This window comes from Crinia signifera, chromosome 1 (genome assembly GCF_055691185.1).
Source record: "Crinia signifera chromosome 1, ASM5569118v1, whole genome shotgun sequence".
Taxonomy (NCBI): domain Eukaryota; kingdom Metazoa; phylum Chordata; class Amphibia; order Anura; family Myobatrachidae; genus Crinia; species Crinia signifera.
The window spans coordinates 42,207,398-42,226,839 of NC_139217.1; the positions used below are offsets into that span (position 1 = coordinate 42,207,398).

The window sequence follows — 19,442 nt, forward strand, 5'->3', positions numbered from 1 at the left end:
CCAAACAAAGGACTCTTAAAGTTCACTCCCCTGCACCTGGTCAGACCAGGTACAGCGTCTAACCTCCAATCACAGTGGACCGGACATATGATCTCTGACCAATGAGAATGGCCTTTGACCTCCCCTTTCTGACCCTATAAGATAGGCGACCCAGAGCAGCCAGGGTCTCTTCGGCACAACTACCTTCCCTGGACCTTCCTACCGGACTATCGCTCATTCCTGAACGATAGTGAGCTCTGACCGGACTGCGCTTCGCATACTAGATGACCACGGTAAACGGTTGCATTTCACGGTATTTATTCTTAAAGTATTGTTGGCTGATTGTGTCTTGTATCTGTTTTCTTTTCCCCTTAGCAGAGTCTGTTTAGTATTCATTGTTAGTATATTGTGTTACTTGTTATACCTGTTTATTCTTATTTCTGTAACCCCCTTTTGTCCATTAGGGACTTAAATACAACCTTTCACGGAGTTCTTATCTCCTTATTTCTATACAGTGGTCGTGTCTGTTTATTCGCATAATAGCGACAAGGTATATTACGGACACTGTCCGATAAGGTATATTCGCAGTTTAGAGACAAATTACTGCGAAGGAATCTCTGATTAAGGTACTGGTTCTCTGTGTACAAAATACAATAAAAGGTACACTACGCTGTGGTACGCTTTGTACGCACGTAGTTAGGTATAAAGGGTACGTTGGTTGCGGACTTATTACGTAACCTGCGCTTTTTCACTTATTGTCTCTCTGGCCATATTTAATCGCCATTAACAACGTGTACCTTCGCGGGCTTCACAGGTATCCGCGTCCGCTTGCCACGCTTCGGGCTCGGTGGCTCGCTGCACTCGCCACACTATTCTATTCTCAACTCCACGCCGACGTGGATAGTGGGGGGTATGAAAAGGTCGTAGGACGCGTACCGCTGCGCTCACCACGCTTCGGGTTCACGTTGATCGTGGGGTGGCGTTAACAATTGTGGGGGCCATTTCACACTTCAGGGTGCCTATTTGGCCTCTGTGGGCCATTTAACATTGTTTCCTATGGAAAAATCGGGTCAATTGAGACATTTAACATTGTTCCCTATGGGAAATCGCGGGCATCGCGTCGCACCCGATTTTTTAGTGCATTCAATGCCCGCGATGGCCGCCGTGCTAAGTAAAGAGTACCGAACAAAATACCTCACCCAAATCTAATTCTCTGCACATGTTATATCTGCCCCATCTGCAGTGCAGCATGGTTTTGTCCATTAGAGAGAGAATTTGCTTTCGCAAGTGATAGATCTGTTTTACAATCACATAAGAACTGAATAAAAACACACAGTGGCGATCTGTAAATGGACGTCCAGCCCAAACGCTCACTAAAGTGCCAATCACAAAACAGCCAATAGACAAACCAGTGATTTAGATGCAAAATATTGGGGTGGGGGAGCGGTGCCCGTTCTTTTATCACAGAAACGTCCGCTCATCCATACAGGGGCTTTGGTCTTACTTTTTTGGGGGCCAGATGTATCTAGCTTTAAAAACTGATAAAGTGGAGAGTGATCAAAAACCAGCCAATCAGCTCCTACCTGTCATTTATCAAAACCTGCCTGTAACATGAAAGTTAGGAGCCGATTGGCTGATATCACTCTCCACTATCACTGTGAAGCTTGATACCTCAGCTCTTACCAAAAAGCAGGAGCAGCACATATAAAAAACACCCCATTACATTTAGGTCTCAAATAATAGTACAGTATAAAATAACTATAGACCCTTATTTCCCTGGTAGAAGTCACTGCAGGTTTCTATTCAGGTCAAGAAAATGGAAAACCACCGACAGCCTCTGATGTGAATTTGCTGACGTGGAAAACCATTAGTAGAGGAATCTCATAGACTATAGAAATGGATGTTGTACAGGAGCCTGCGCGTGACCAGAACAAGAACCATACAAGCAGTACAATTATTTATAGCGACATGAACACACAATATACAAGTGAACAGAGCAAGATGTAGCGTGCGTCAGCAGTCTACCTGCAGTCCCGATGCAGAGCAAGCGCTCAGGATGACGTAGCCACGGTTACCAGCAGTGCCGCAGCCCGGTACACTACATCCAGGCGAAAGCGGATACAGGTGCCGATGAAGAGGGAGCCAGGTGCCAGCAGCAGCTTCTCTACCACATCTAGGACAGTTGGCACTCACAGTTGGGGGAGGGTCTGGCGGTGGGGAACTGCTACGAGGGGTGGTCAGTAGCAGTTGGTTACTAGAGACTAAAGGTGCCCATACACTAGTAAGATTTATCTGCAGATCTGGCTGGTTGGAACAAAAACATGGTTATGGATGAGTGACAGTTTGTCAGTTTTCCAGCATTTCCAAGCAAATGGTCAACTGTCATTTGCTCTCATCCATAACCAGGTTTTTGTTCCAACCAGCCAGATCTGCAGATAAATCTGCGAGTGTATGGCCACCTTAAAAGGCCCCCATCCACTAGGGAGAGGTATGGCATGCGGTACCCTGCCAACTCACCTGGCAGCAGGACGATAAATTGTATGTGGTCCTTTTGCATACACAACCTTATTCTGGTGCACACGCAACACTGCGAAGTTCGCACCGCTACCGCGTGACTAAGCCCGCCCGGCCTTCACATTGCCGCCCGCCACTCTTTTCGCACGGCTGCGAATGGACATTTTACATAAACATCCATTCGCAGTCTAGAAAGCGAGACCTACATCATTCGATGTTTGCTGACCATCGAATGATGGGGGAACGTGCAGCAAAATTAAAACACTCTCAGGAGTCTTAGGTTTTCATGCGCACTGTGCGAGGACAGGGCGGGCCGCATACATCCGGTGATGTCAGCTGCCCGCCCCCGGCAGCCACGTCTCGGCCTCACTTCCCTGGGAACGCCCACTGTCTTCTTGGGAACACCCATGTCTATCCACCGCTATTCCGCGCCCCCACCCACTGTTAGCACACGGCGTCTGCACATGCAATACATCACTCCGCAATACGAATTTGCAGGGAGCGTGACAACCAGAATAAGGTCCACAATGTATCATATGTGATCCCAGTAAGGGCTACGATGAATATTTATGGCAGCCCGTAGGATCTGTGACTATGAGGAGCCAGGGAAGGCAACAGCAGGAAAATTACATGCGATGTCACATTTCATGTGATCCGTAGCAGCAATACTTGGAAACCGCATAAGTAGCCCATGACTTAATACCTCTATATTGCATAATAAAAACCTCTTATCTAAAATTGAGACGACACCAAATAAATCACTCGGACCAGAAATAAACACACGGACTCCAAGAATTAAGTTTAAAAAGGTCAAAAACGGATAATTTATTGAAGACCTTGTTAGCTAAACTAATTGAATTTGGAATTTTGAATTTGGGTATCAAGTCCCTAACTTTAAACTAACGGTTGGAGGATGGCAAAGACTAAGCCGCTACCAAGACGCCAGCCCAGTCAACTTGACATACGTAAACCAGAACTGCAGGAGGGGTTCACCACCGCCTCCTGATGGCACAACCTGCATCGTGACGGTCTCACCACCCCCTAACCTGGCTGAGCCAGTGGGCGGACCTGCAGGGGAACGCCCCATGTCCACCTGCATGGTAAGGACCACCCGCCGTCCTACGAAAAGGGTGGTGCCCCACGATGACCGCTTATGCCCTTCTTTGACCGCTGGCTGGTAGCGACTTCCCGCCAATCTGACTGAAAAGCCACAAAAATAAAAATTCAGCAACGAACGCTGCAAAAAAACCGCCAAGTCACTCAGAGGGATAAACCATACCTCATGTGAACCTGATAACGGGGCGGGAGGGAGGGCTTTCGAAAATGGTAAAAGGAAGAGGTCACAAGCTCCCTATGGTTATATATCACTAATCTGGCTACTCCCCTTAGTCCCCTGATTGGCTCCCTGCCTGGTCACCAGCTTGTCACCAGGCAGAAAAAACACAGACAAAGTTTTTTTCTCTTTGCTTGAACTTTCTGTGAACCCAAGTCAGGGCTCTTATATGGCCTCTGACTTATGCAGCCCTCAGGCACCTTAAAGAGTGGCCATATCGCACTAGTGGATGGCGGCCTTAAGCTTTGGAACCGAGATGTCCAGGGGATGGCAGGGTGGCGGGGGTAGCCGGTCCCTGTATTGTATGGTCTGTGTGTGCGGCCAATAAAATAACCAATACTCTTCACCTTGCAAATACCAGGTCGCTCCTGGGATGGACCAGTGTCCGAATCCTGGTTGCGACCCAGCATTTGCGATGTGAAAGGGGTATTCATCTCACAAGAGACTAATCAAGTTGGGGGGGGGGGGGGGGGGGGGCGTTGCTGGAAAACAGGTTCGGACCTTAGAGGACAAGAACAAAATGTTCTTGATAAAAATCCATAAAGGATTGAAATATCAAACTAGAACTGCTGCAGTCTGGGTATTAATTATTTCTGAAACCCAGAGTGCCGCCTTCACATTTGGAAATATTATTACATACACTGAATGATTTCTTAATATTGTGCAATATTAATGTAGAAATAGGACGATGATGCAGAGGTCACATACTGTAGACAGATCCCATGACTACAATACAAAGCACCTGACATCATCCTCCGCTGCAGCTTCCATTAGTGACCTAGCAGATTCCCGGTCCAGCTTCAGTCACTGCAGGAGGCTGCGTTATGTACTATAGCATGGGACTGGTTGTATAAGCGATGACACTGCAGCTTGTAGACTGCTATAGCAGCTACTGTACAGCCAGTCATCGGACAGGAAATCTGTGCTCGATACAGCAAACATCAGCAGATAGTGAAATCAAATTGAGGTACTTATTAAGTCTGGTTATCCTTAAAACCTGGACAGTTGAGGTGCCTTAAGGACCATGTTTGGGTACCCCTGCTCTAAAGCTTCTGTGGATATAAAGATAAATTCTCATTTAGGGCAGGATGTATTAAAATACATCGCCGCCCTTTGCCGGCTGTCCGCCGCGATGCCAGCGCATATGTACTATCATATGTGTCTGGCATCGCGATGCGGTGATGGAGCCCCCCCGCGATACCTGTACTCTGGTGTGCGGGGGGGGGTCTCCGTCACCTCCCTGCTGCCTGGCTCTCCCCTCACGCCGGGGACAGCTAAGCAGGCTGTCCCTGGCGCCTCCTCCTCCCCCCTGCAGCCGGAAGGATGTCCGGCTGCTTCACTAGGGGGAGGAGGGGTTTACCTTCCGGGGTCCAGGAGGACCCTTCAGGAAGGTATGCCGGGGGGGGGGGGGGTGTATTGGCGAGGCGGCAGGTTTGCGTCGGGGGCGGCGAAAAGAAGCCCATAGGCTTCTATAGGGTACGATACCCTTCAATGCGGTATCGGTTTTGATACATTGGAAAATGCGGTAAAACCGGGGTTCTACCGCATTTTCAGTTTGATACATCTCGCCCTTAATTTTTAATAATACAACACATCATTAAAATTAGTTTATTTACAATGTTTACTACTGAACAACAAGACAAACAACCCTAAAGCATTTTCTGCTTTAGAAAATGGAACACTATTGCATTGAAAACATACCAGTGAAAGGTCCCACACTTGCACTTTCAAGACAAGAGCTTCATCATGAAGATCAAAGCACGCACAAACAAGAGTTGAACGTAATTCCAGGCCAATTATTAAGAAACATGTTCACAAACGAATGGAGATATTTTCTAGATTAGAATGTGTGAACCTAGCGGAGAGGAAAAATCTGCAGAGTCAGCTGGAAAAAAAAACAAACACAAAACATTCACTCCACCTATTTATACCCAAGACCCAGCCGGGAAGCTTGAAGCGACGCCTGACAGGAATACGCCACCAATTCTCACACGGACCGCTGACATCTGGAACAGATACAGGGCCCGGCTACAGCAACATGGAAAGTGATTCAGACCTTGAAATATTTTACAGAACAGCATTTTCCAGCAGCGAGAAAAGGGAGGGTTTGGGCGATTCAAACTATTGCAGCCGATTTCAGTTCTCTCATACAGGGGCTAGTGTTATTTTCGGCCTGCTTGGAACACGACAGAGATGAAATATTGTTTCACATGGGCTGTGCCAGGGTCAGACTCAGTCACGAGCAGATTAGTGTAATGCACTGACAGATTCATATGCCAGCTCTCTGATCCAAATCAGCCCTCTGATTACACAACACTATGTGCCCAGAGACACCGCTGAGGATTCTGGGAAGCAGCACTTTAGGAAATGGGGGGGCCCATAATAAAGTAATTAAACATCATCGATACAACGGCGTTGAGTTGTGTATTCGTTTGGAGGGAATTTGGAATAGGTAGCTAGCGGACTGGCCATACCTGTGGTAACATATGCCATCGATATGGAAATTACAGTACTGTTTACACAGGAGCCAGATAAGGAAGCGCTAAATCTATGAAGGTCACAATCACGCAGTAATAAAAACACACACAGTTATGCCACGCTATATATAGCAACACGTTTACACACTGGCCACACGGCGTCAGCTGTATAAACCAAACACAGATTCCTTGTCCTGAGTATCTGGAACCATTGCTAAATATAGCGCAAGCCCTCACTCTACAACACAAAGGGCCTTATTCAAGTCCGCTCGTTCAGACCCCTTCATCACCGGATGTCAGCTGCCCGCCCACTTCCTCCTGAGCGACGACGCATATGTAAGTGACATTAGAGTCATTGGACGGTCGCCGACCAACGAATGATGTGGGTGGATCCCACTAGGCTGCGAAAGGATGGGCCTGCGAGGGAATCACCCTTGCGAATGGGTGGCGCCCAGGCCGCCATTCACAAGGCGGGGTTTGGTGGACTCGCAAAGGCTGCGAAAACACACATAACAACCCATGTCAATGTCAACCTAATGCTTGCGTTTACCTTCATACCCTGTCGGCCTTAAGCATGTCGACCTATTTCAGATGTCAACCTTTAGTGGTCGACACAATGCACGTTGACCTTATGTGTGCCGACCCAACAACCATATACCTTCTCAATAACACGGGCTCAAATGGAGTTCAAAATCTGTGAGGTGATCTGGAAGGGTCATTTAGCATGCGGCTCTCCAGCTGCTGAACTACACATCCCAGCATGCTCACGTATCGTTTTTTTTTTTTGCGAACGGCTAGCGAAGGAAAAAATGCCTGGACTCCTTCGCGATCAGAAGCCGCACACGAGCATTGCAGCCCATACACAGTTCATCAATATTGGGATGCTGTGCAAATTCGCTCAGCAGCGTTCAGCTCCGAATGAGCCCCAAAGACTAGATAGACAATTATCTGGTCGACACAAGTTTTTCATGATTCCCCCCCTCCCTCCGCCGCAAAAAAATTAAACAAATCCTGTCATATACTTAGGGCCAGATGTATCAAGCTTCAAAAAGTGATAAAATGGAGAGTGATAAACAGCCAGCCAATCAGCTCCTGCCTGTTATTTTTCAAACCCAGCCTGTGACATGGAAGGTGGGAGCTGATTGGCTGGCTGTTTATCACTCTCTATTTTTTCACTTTTGAAGCTTGATACATCTGGCCCCCAATCTCTTAATATTAACGTTTGACATCTGCTGAAACGAGACCCCAGGAAGGGTCAGGCTGCTTTGAAGTTCGATGCAAATGATTTTCCTGACATTGTAGTGGTCCAGGATCCCATGTATGCCCTGCAGGATGATGGTGTGATAACCCTCCAGCTATTATTGCAAGGACGGAAAGTGTTTGTGTAAGAGAAGATCTGGAAAGAAGAGAAGAGGAGTGCCCACACAAACATGTGGAAAGTACACGGGTGTGAAACGTGGGAGAGGCTCGGCGGAGGAATAGGAATGCTGTGGAATGTGTGAGGAGACACAACATGGAGAAAAGTACTCTGCACAATGTCACCCTGACAGAGGAGGGAATGGGGACTGCTGCTCAGATCAATCAAAAGTCTTATATAATATCTATATCGCCAAATCTCCAAGTAACAATAGTGGTCCCCAACGGGACCGCAGCTTGTAGGAGGGAAGGCCCTTGCCAAGTCGTATGAAATAAGACGGTTCTTAGCGTACAAGCAGGCCTTTGTTCCTGGCAGTATTACAGATTATTTTACATGGTGCGCACAGCTACTAACTTCTCTCTCACCATGTACCCAGCTGCCTGGAAAACCTCACCGGGCCTTAAGGCGCATAGTGCATACACACGGAAAGATTCAGCAAACGACCCAATCTCATTAACGATTTCCTCAGAGCTTCTCGACAAATGATTTGGGGCGAGATTCTCTATTACAGAAATGCGGTAAAAACACTGGGGTTTTTACCGCATTTCTGTATTCTCTAACCCCCCTCCGCAGTGTCACCACTGCGGAGGGAATCGCCAGCAAAAGCTGGCGGTTCCCTGCAGAAGCCTATGGGCTTCTTACCGCAGCGCTGTGTGAGGGATCCGTCACGGATCCCTCCCAGCATGCCCTGCGGCCGGCGTGTCACTCTGCGGCGCCGGAAGTCCAGCAACGGCGCCGCATCGCAAGGGACAGCTCTTACCGCAAGAGCTGTCCCTTGCGTTAATGACCGCATATTTTAGAGAATATGCGGTCATTAGAAATGCGGTGGCCGGCGAAGAGGGCTGCGGATTTTAGAGAATCCCGTCCATTGTGTCAAAGGATGTACTAAGCTTGAAAAAAAAAAAAAAGTGATAAAATGGAGAGTGATAAACCACCAGTCAATCAGCTGTTAACTGCCATGTCACAGGCTGCGTTTGAAAAAATGTCAGGTAGGTGCTGATTGGCTGGTGGTTTTATCACTTTTCAAGCTTCGTACACCTGTCCCAAATAATGAACAATTGTACAAACGATTTCACCAAATCAATTGATCTTTAACGATGGTGGAGGGGAGTGAGAGCCAGTCAGTCAATCAGCTGTACCAAATCATTCATACACCTAAAAGATTGGTCTATGATCGTTCTGTATGCATGAAAGATCATAGACATCTCTTAACGAGCGGCAGGTACGCGCATTGGCATCTATATCGTCCATACACACAGAGCGATTGGTTGTTCCGATTGATCGGGAACACCCACATCGCTTACCAAATTGTTCCGTGTGTATGCATCTTAAAGCGGCCCAGATAATAATCCACCGTTTCTGCATCTCATCCCCAATACTGGAAAAGGAGAGACAAGTCACATAATACTGTAGGGCTCATCTGATAACACGGTGCGGGGTACTGTAACCATAACGACCAGCTGGCAGATGTTATTACTCAATATCTGGCTTTAACCCAATACAGGTTTGGTTGCTATGGTGACAGTTCGACATTTTTGCCTGCACCACGTTATTATAGTATATTTTGGGGGCTGATTCAATATGAGCGCAGCCTATAAATCTACCGTTGACATTGGCAAGCCTAGTGAGCGCCTCTCACACAGCGCCGGTAACCGCCAGGTCCCCTGTCCTGACTGAGGGGGATCATGCGGACGCCGGTGGAGAGGCGCTCTGTCTGAGGTGCAGGTGCGTCTCAGACGCTCCTGCGTCTCAGTATTATTGCGGCAGGGTACAGCAACCCTGTGCCCGCTTCAGGGAGAGCCTCCTTTTCAACCCCCCACTATCCGTGCCAGACCGAAGCTTCGGCCTTGCATGGATAGTTGGGGTGTTTCAGGAACACATCTGACAGGGATGCCGACTACACTACTACTGACTGACTACGCTGGGTGCAGGAACACTACGCTACTACTGACTGACTACGCTGGCCGCGGGAACACTACGCTACTACTGACTGACTACGCTGGCCGCGGGAACACTACGCTACTACTGACTACGCTGGCTGCGGGAACACTACGCTGATTCTGACAGGGACGCTACGCTAACTACGTAACAGGCGCCGTGCTATTAAACAAGTACCAAGACTTTTTTGCATGGACTTCTATTTCTGAATGCAGAAGAAATCTTTAGATGGCCGACCATTGAATCATTTCTCCTGCAGCGGAAGCATGCGAGGGGGATGCATATTCGTTACACATCCCCTCGCATGGTACCGAGGGAAATCGGTGAAGCGGCATCCCTGGTGCTCGGTAAGCTCCTAGGATTCATATTATATGTATGAATTGCTTTGCATATTACTTCATCCACATGTATGTATGTATGTATGTATGTATGTATGTATGTATGCTCCTAACAGGTTCCAATGGTCCCTAGGCTATAACACCCCCAGCCTATCAATCAGGTAAATATTCCACCACTGAGAGCAAGGGGACTCTGCCCTGGAAACACTTATATCTGGAAATTCCAGGTGCTGCTGATTACACCTGGGAGTCTGCTACCAAAACCTGATCTGGATCCTCTGCATTACTTTCATGTGGGAGAATGCTGGCTCTTCCAAATACATACACACATAATATATTACACACGAGTTAGAACTGCCTATACCATTAGTTATGGCTGCTGAGCTACAGAGCAAGTTGAGTCTCGCCTACGAAGGGACGCATTCCAGGCCACACACTGGGCCCTGTCACAATAAATAACCCAGACTAAAATAGACCCTGCTTCTGCCATTGATCGGCTTCCTCACCCTGCTTGCTGCACACATCAGATAGGGAGACATAAAGAAAACATCGCTGACTGCACAATTAACTTTCACCATTAAAACATGCAGAAAAAAAATAGAAGGCTTGTTTTTTTAATATCCGAAAACCAGCCTCCAGGCCTCTGCTGAAACATGGAAAATCCCCACACCCTGCGCCCTTCCTGTGTAGGATAACACTCAGGTGAGGACTCATTCCCAATCTGCTCATCACAGTAAAAACACTTCTGGAGATTCACTAAATCCCTTTACATGAATCAGCAAAGAAACAAAACAATACTGATTTTCATTTTCCTGCACAGTTTAATGGATTACTCTGTGGCCCAGCAATAACTTCTAATGAAGTAGGCCCCACAAAAGTATTATAGCCGCATGGAAATTGCTCACTGCATACTGCCATAGACCTGTGAAAGTCTATCCCATAGACTCTCCTAATTGGATCAATATCTATATGCTGAAAAACATTCTATAGCAGATGGGGTACGGCTCTTCATTTACTGCACAATTGGCGCAAAGCATTATGCTAGAACAGACTATTTAGTAAATGTGCTTTGGGGAGTGATGTCCAATTTTAACTGGCGAAAAACCATTTAAAACTTTAAACTAATAGTGCACCAATATAGGGATCCCAAAGCCATTGTACTATTATCCAAGGGAACTGTACCAATATAGGACAAAGAGTGTGGCGAAATTAAGGAAGGCAATTCCCTTTCAAAACAGTCCGTGGCTTTTTGCATGGTTTGTGTGCTCCTAGTTAGCCTTTACCAATTCCAGGTCTCTAGAAAACCAGCCAGCAGTCCAGGCCTTAGTGCCGGCATGTCCAAACTATGGCCTTCCTGCTGTTTTGAAACTACAAGTCCCATCATGCCTTGCCAGTTTTGCCATTAGGAAATGCTAAAACTATGGCAAGGCATGCTGGGATGTGTAGATTCATAACAGCTAGAGGGCCACAGTTTGGACATGCCTGCCTTAAGGTGGCCATACGCGCTGTGATTATCGCATGCGTTTTGTACTTTTAAAGTACAAAACGCATCGCATGTGCGATAATCGCACCATGTACCTGCGGGGATGCGATGACACATGCAATTTGCCACTGCAATTTATCGAAATTGCACATCTCACGTGTATGGGCACCATTAGTCATTTTGATTCAACCACCTGTGCTCAAGCAGGACAGCCTAAAACCTGGATTGTGAAGAGAGGCCTGGGGTTAGGAATTGCTGCCTTCTGTATTCTGGCTGATGGCAGAACGAGCCGCCCGTTAACCTGTTCTATCCAGTCTGTGTTTTACAATCAGATATTCCACCTTCAAGAGCGACACAGCTGGTGATTTGTAAACCAGCTCTCAAGGAAACAGATGGCAAAATAACCCAATTGCATAATATCAGACTGCAGAGAGATGAGCTGAGCAATTGTGGGATGCAGAGATCACAATCTAATGCAAGACAGAAGCGCTCCTCATTGTAACACACCCTCTTACCGCTTTGTCTGATCATGCCCAGTCTTGTAAGCAACCTCTAGAGCGCAAGCTTGTGTAAAGCACCCTCTTACCGCTTTGTCTGTCTGATCATGCCCAGTCGTGTAAGCAGCCTATAGAGTGCAAGCTTGTGTAAAGCACCCTCTTACCGCTTTGTCTGATCATGCCCAGTCGTGTAAGCAGCCTATAGAGTGCAAGCTTGTGTGAAGCACCCTCTTACCGCTTTGTCTGATCATGCCCAGTCTTGTAAGCAGCCTATTGAGTGCAAGCTTGTGTAAAGCACCCTCTTACCGCTTTGTCTGATCATGCCCAGTCTTGTAAGCAGCCTATAGAGTGCAAGCTTATATAAAGCACCCTCTTACCGCTTTGTCTGTCTGATCATGCCCAGTCTTGTAAGCAACCTATAGAGTGCAAGCTTGTGTAAAGCACCCTCTTACCGCTTTGTCTGATCATGCCCAGTCGTGTAAGCAACCTATAGAGCGCAAGCTTGTGTGAAGCACCCTCTTACCGCTTTGTCTGATCATGCCCAGTCGTGTAAGCAACCTATAGAGTGCAAGCTTGAGTAAAGCACCCTCTTACCGCTTTGTCTGATTATGCCCAGTCTTTTGGATGTATTACTGTATTTGCCCTCAAATGTGAAGCACTATATACAAGTAGTAATAATAATCATCATAAGTCCCAGGTAAAAGTAGGTTGCCAGGCAGAATATATGGTTGCCTTGCAGCTAAGAGCCCAGTGGCTGCCAACCGTCTTGCTGGGCCACTCACTGCTGGAGAAACGTGGTTTAATCAGTACTTACTGGTTCCTCTGTGAGCGGCCCTCCTGGAAGAGCGCCTGCAGGGGTACGCTGACCTGCCCCAGGAACTGGTCCATGCCAATAAGAGCACGATGCATGACGATCAGCTTCAGATCGCCGTTCTCCCCCCTCTCGATGGCTCCAGGGGACAGCTCGAAGAAACATTCCTCCTTCCATTCCGGAGAGCCGGAGGTCTTCTCCACCACAGAGGTGCTGTACTTCTCCCGGCCCACTTGGATCAGCGTGTAGGCATCACTGGTGCCATGCTTGCCCTTGGCCCGCAGGCCTCTGGCTTGCAGGATGGTGACCTGGACATGGGTTGGCAGCCAGCCCAGCTCTGGTTCCGGCTGAAGAAACATCAGGATGAGGGATGGGCAATGCAGAAGTCACCTGTACCTGTAACAGGAGAGATGCGCAGTGAGATGTACATAGTATCACAGTCTGCAAGGCCTAACACACCTATTACCCAATGCAGCCTCATATACACAGCGCTGCAGGGCCCTGTACGGGCAACACATAGTACAGGCACCCAGGCCAGAAGCACAGATTATAATGTACTGTAATGCCAGGTTCCCCACACACATATCTAATGCAGGACAGGTTCCCCACACACATATCTAATGCAGGACAGGTTCCCCACACACATATCTAATGCAGGACAGGTTCCCCACACACACACATCTAATGCAGGACAGGTTCCCCACACACACATCTAATGCAGGACAGGTTCCCCACACACACATCTAATGCAGGACAGGTTCCCCACACACACATATCTAATGCAGGACAGGTTCCCCACACATACATATCTAATGCAGGACAGGTTCCCCACACATACATATCTAATGCAGGACAGGTTCCCCACACATATCTAATGCAGGACAGGTTCCCCACACATATCTAATGCAGGACAGATTCCCCACACATATCTAATGCAGGACAGGTTCCCCACACATATTTATTTATTAACAGTTTCTTATATAGCGCATGCAAATTCCGCAGCGCTTTACAGAGCATAGTTATTAGCAAACACATAACAAATTACAGCACAAGACAGTTTAGGACAAGTACATAGTTAATACGGATAGTTGCATCAGGGGACAGGACACTGAAGCAATTATCAGGGTGGCAGTGGTTTATATATTCTAAGAAAGGCACATGAGGAGAGAGGGCCCTGCTCGTGAGAGCTTACATTCTAAAAGGGGAGGGTTAGACAGACTGGGGTGACACAGAAGGGGGAGAAGTGAGCATAAACAGGTTAGGATGAGAGATGGTCCTGCATATCTAATGCAGGACAGATTCCCCATACATACATACATACATACATACATACATACATACAGGTCTAATGCCAGGACAGATTCCCCATATATACAGGTCTAATGCAGGACAGATTCCCCATACATACAGGTCTAATGCAGGACAGATTCCCCATACATACAGGTCTAATGCAGGACAGATTCCCCATACATAAATACATACATACAGGTCTAATGCAGGACAGATTCCCCATACATACAGGTCTAATGGCCCACAGTACAGAGCCATGTCTAATTAACACCCCAGTGCAGACCCTGCATAATGACCAACCATAGGGCTAATGCATACCCTAACAAGACTATTGTCTAATTACCCCTCCCCCATTCAGACAACTACTTATGACCCCCACCAATGCAGGCTCCTGAGTAATTGCCCCCACCACCCCTATATATTGACCCCCTCCTCTAATGCAGCATATAACTGAAGACCCCCATCCCTAATGCAGGCCCTATGAGTGGTAATGAGATAGCGGTATGCAGCCCTATCAGTCACCGGCAGTACCGGGCACCAGCAGCCGCATTACCTCCTAGCTGGCGCACATGCTGCAGTCCTGCTCCCTCTCTGCAGAGCACTGGGGGCCGCTCCCCGGGTCGCTGTGCTGGGTATGCCGGGCCGGACAGAGGGGCTGCAGCCGGGTGAGAGAGCAGACAGCGGGCGGGGTGAGGTCCTGCAGCTGCTGCTAACTAGTAACTTTGTTATTATGTGTGTGCGGCTCAGGAGGAGGGGAGAGGGGGGAGGAGCGGTGTTACTGGGATCCCACTGCTGCAGCACTGGCTCAGCCAGGCAGGGAAAGGCTCAATGTAACACACAGCAGGGAGCATGCTCCATTATATATACATCTCCTCCACACCCCTCTCCTATTACCCCAATATACCTCTTCTGCACTGTTCTAACCTATTACCCCAATATACCTCTCCTGCACTGTACCCTCCTATTACCCCAATATACCTCTCCTGCACTGTACCCTCCTATTACCCCAATATACCTCTCCTGCACTGTACCCTCCTATTACCCCAATATACCTCTCCTGCACTGTACCCTCCTATTACCCCAATATACCTCTCCCGCACTGTACCCTCCTATTACCCCAATATACCTCTCCTGCACTGTACCCTCCTATTACCCCAATATATCTCTCATGCACTATACTCTTCTATTACCCCAATATATCTCTCCTGCACTATACCCTCCTATTACCCCAATATACCTCTCCCGCACTGTACCCTCCTATTACCCCAATATACCTCTCCCGCACTGTACCCTCCTATTACCACAATATACCTCTCCTGCACTGTACCCTCCTATTACCCCAATATACCTCTCCTGCACTGTACCCTCCTATTACCCCAATATACCTCTCCTGCACTGTACCCTCCTATTACCCCAATATACCTCTCCTGCACTGTACCCTCCTATTACCCCAATATACCTCTCCTGCACTGTACCCTCCTATTACCCCAATATACCTCTCCTGCACTGTACCCTCCTATTACCCCAATATATCTCTCATGCACTATACTCTTCTATTACCCCAATATATCTCTCCTGCACTATACCCTCCTATTACCCCAATATACCTCTCCCGCACTGTACCCTCCTATTACCCCAATATACCTCTCCCGCACTGTACCCTCCTATTACCACAATATACCTCTCCTGCACTGTACCCTCCTATTACCACAATACAGCTCTCCTGCACTGTACCCTCCTATTACCCCAATATACATCTTCTGCACTGTACTCTCCTATTACCCCAATATATCTCTCCTGCACTATACTCTCCTATTACCCCAATATACCTCTCCTGCACTATACTCTCCTATTACCCCAATATACCTCTCCTGCACTGTACCCTCCTATTACCCCAATATACCTCTTCTGCACTGTACCCTATTACCCCAATATACCTCTCCTGCACTATACCCTCCTATTACCTCAATATACCTCTTCTGCACTGTACCCTCCTATTACCCCAATATACCTCTCCTGCACTATACTCTCCTATTACCCCAATATACCTCTCCTGCTTTATACCCTCCTATTACCCCAATATACCTCTCCCGCACTGTACCCTCCTATTACCCCAATATACCTCTCCCGCACTGTACCCTCCTATTACCCCAATATACCTCTCCCGCACTGTACCCTCCTATTACCACAATATACCTCTCCTGCACTGTACCCTCCTATTACCCCAATATACCTCTCCTGCACTGTACCCTCCTATTACCCCAATATACCTCTCCTGCACTGTACCCTCCTATTACCCCAATATACCTCTCCTGCACTGTACCCTCCTATTACCCCAATATACCTCTCCTGCACTGTACCCTCCTATTACCCCAATATATCTCTCATGCACTATACCCTCCTATTACCCCAATATACCTCTCCCGCACTGTACCCTCCTATTACCCCAATATACCTCTCCCGCACTGTACCCTCCTATTACCACAATATACCTCTCCTGCACTGTACCCTCCTATTACCACAATACAGCTCTCCTGCACTGTACCCTCCTATTACCCCAATATACATCTTCTGCACTGTACTCTCCTATTACCCCAATATATCTCTCCTGCACTATACTCTCCTATTACCCCAATATACCTCTCCTGCACTATACTCTCCTATTACCCCAATATACCTCTCCTGCACTGTACCCTCCTATTACCCCAATATACCTCTTCTGCACTGTACCCTCCTATTACCCCAATATACCTCTCCTGCACTATACCCTCCTATTACCTCAATATACCTCTTCTGCACTGTACCCTCCTATTACCCCAATATACCTCTCCTGCACTATACTCTCCTATTACCCCAATATACCTCTCCTGCTTTATACCCTCCTATTACCTCAATATACCTCTTCTGCACTGTACCCTCCTATTACCCCAATATACCTCTCCTGTACTATACTCTCCTATTACCCCAATATACCTCTCCTGCACTATACCCTCCTATTACCTCAATATACCTCTTCTGCACTGTACCCTCCTATTACCCCAATATACCTCTCCTGCACTATACTCTCCTATTACCCCAATATACCTCTCCTGCTTTATACCCTCCTATTACCCCAATATACCTCTCCCGCACTGTACCCTCCTATTACCCCAATATACCTCTCCCGCACTGTACCCTCCTATTACCCCAATATACCTCTCCCGCACTGTACCCTCCTATTACCACAATATACCTCTCCTGCACTGTACCCTCCTATTACCCCAATATACCTCTCCTGCACTGTACCCTCCTATTACCCCAATATACCTCTCCTGCACTGTACCCTCCTATTACCCCAATATACCTCTCCTGCACTGTACCCTCCTATTACCCCAATATACCTCTCCTGCACTGTACCCTCCTATTACCCCAATATATCTCTCATGCACTATACCCTCCTATTACCCCAATATACCTCTCCTGCACTATACTCTCCTATTACCCCAATATACCTCTCCTGCTTTATACCCTCCTATTACCCCAATATACCTCTCCCGCACTGTACCCTCCTATTACCCCAATATACCTCTCCCGCACTGTACCCTCCTATTACCCCAATATACCTCTCCCGCACTGTACCCTCCTATTACCACAATATACCTCTCCTGCACTGTACCCTCCTATTACCCCAATATACCTCTCCTGCACTGTACCCTCCTATTACCCCAATATACCTCTCCTGCACTGTACCCTCCTATTACCCCAATATACCTCTCCTGCACTGTACCCTCCTATTACCCCAATATACCTCTCCTGCACTGTACCCTCCTATTACCCCAATATATCTCTCATGCACTATACCCTCCTATTACCCCAATATACCTCTCCCGCACTGTACCCTCCTATTACCCCAATATACCTCTCCCGCACTGTACCCTCCTATTACCACAATATACCTCTCCTGCACTGTACCCTCCTATTACCACAATACAGCTCTCCTGCACTGTACCCTCCTATTACCCCAATATACATCTTCTGCACTGTACTCTCCTATTACCCCAATATATCTCTCCTGCACTATACTCTCCTATTACCCCAATATACCTCTCCTGCACTATACTCTCCTATTACCCCAATATACCTCTCCTGCACTGTACCCTCCTATTACCCCAATATACCTCTTCTGCACTGTACCCTCCTATTACCCCAATATACCTCTCCTGCACTATACCCTCCTATTACCTCAATATACCTCTTCTGCACTGTACCCTCCTATTACCCCAATATACCTCTCCTGCACTATACTCTCCTATTACCCCAATATACCTCTCCTGCTTTATACCCTCCTATTACCTCAATATACCTCTTCTGCACTGTACCCTCCTATTACCCCAATATACCTCTCCTGTACTATACTCTCCTATTACCCCAATATACCTCTCCTGCACTGTACTCTCCTATTACCCCAATATACCTCTCCTGCTTTATACCCTCCTATTACCTCAATATACCTCTTCTGCACTGTACCCTCCTATTACCCCAATATACCTCTCCTGCACTATACCCTCCTATTACCCCAATATACCTCTCCTGCACTGTACTCTCCTATTACCCCAATATATCTCTCCTGCACTATACTCTCCTATTACCCCAATATACCTCTCCTGCACTATACTCTCCTATTACCCCAATATACCTCTCCTGCACTGTACCCTCCTATTACCCCAATATACCTCTTCTGCACTGTACCCTCCTATTACCCCAATATACCTCTCCTGCACTATACCCTCCTATTACCTCAATATACCTCTTCTGCACTGTACCCTCCTATTACCCCAATATACCTCTCCTGTACTATACTCTCCTATTACCCCAATATACCTCTCCTGCACTATACTCTCCTATTACCTCAATATACCTCTTCTGCACTGTACCCTCCTATTACCCCAATATACCTATCCTGCACTATACCCTCCTATTACCCCAATATACCTCTCCTGCACTGTACTCTCCTATTACCCCAATATATCTCTCCTGCACTATACTCTCCTATTACCCCAATATACCTCTCCTGCACTATACTCTCCTATTACCCCAATATACCTCTCCTGCACTGTACCCTCCTATTACCCCAATATACCTCTTCTGCACTGTACCCTCCTATTACCCCAATATACCTCTCCTGCACTATACCCTCCTATTACCCCAATATACCTCTCCTGCTTTATACCCTCCTATTACCTCAATATACCTCTTCTGCACTGTACCCTCCTATTACCCCAATATACCTCTCCTGCACTGTACCCTCCTATTACCCCAATATACCTCTCCTGCACTATACCCTCCTATTACCCCAATATACCTCTCCTGCTTTATACCCTCCTAT

At 47.4% G+C, this 19,442-nt stretch overlaps 1 protein-coding gene across 2 annotated transcripts in view; it reads right to left on the reverse strand.

Moving 5' to 3' along the window:
• RAB11FIP5 (RAB11 family interacting protein 5) overlaps window positions 1-14,871 on the reverse strand; it is a 60,941-nt gene extending 46,070 nt beyond the window's left edge. The window contains exons 1-2 of one of the 2 annotated variants that reach the window (XM_083189412.1): window positions 14,631-14,871; window positions 12,791-13,183 (exon numbers count right to left, since the gene is read on the reverse strand). In XM_083189412.1, coding sequence (XP_083045538.1) covers window positions 12,791-13,146 — 356 coding nt within the window. In that variant the 5' untranslated portion in view covers window positions 13,147-13,183; window positions 14,631-14,871. Of the gene's footprint in view, window positions 1-2,004; window positions 2,190-12,790; window positions 13,184-14,630 lie in introns of those variants that run through there. The other variant, XM_083144809.1, reaches the window with a different exon arrangement.
• Between the last annotated feature and the right edge of the window lie 4,571 nt (window positions 14,872-19,442).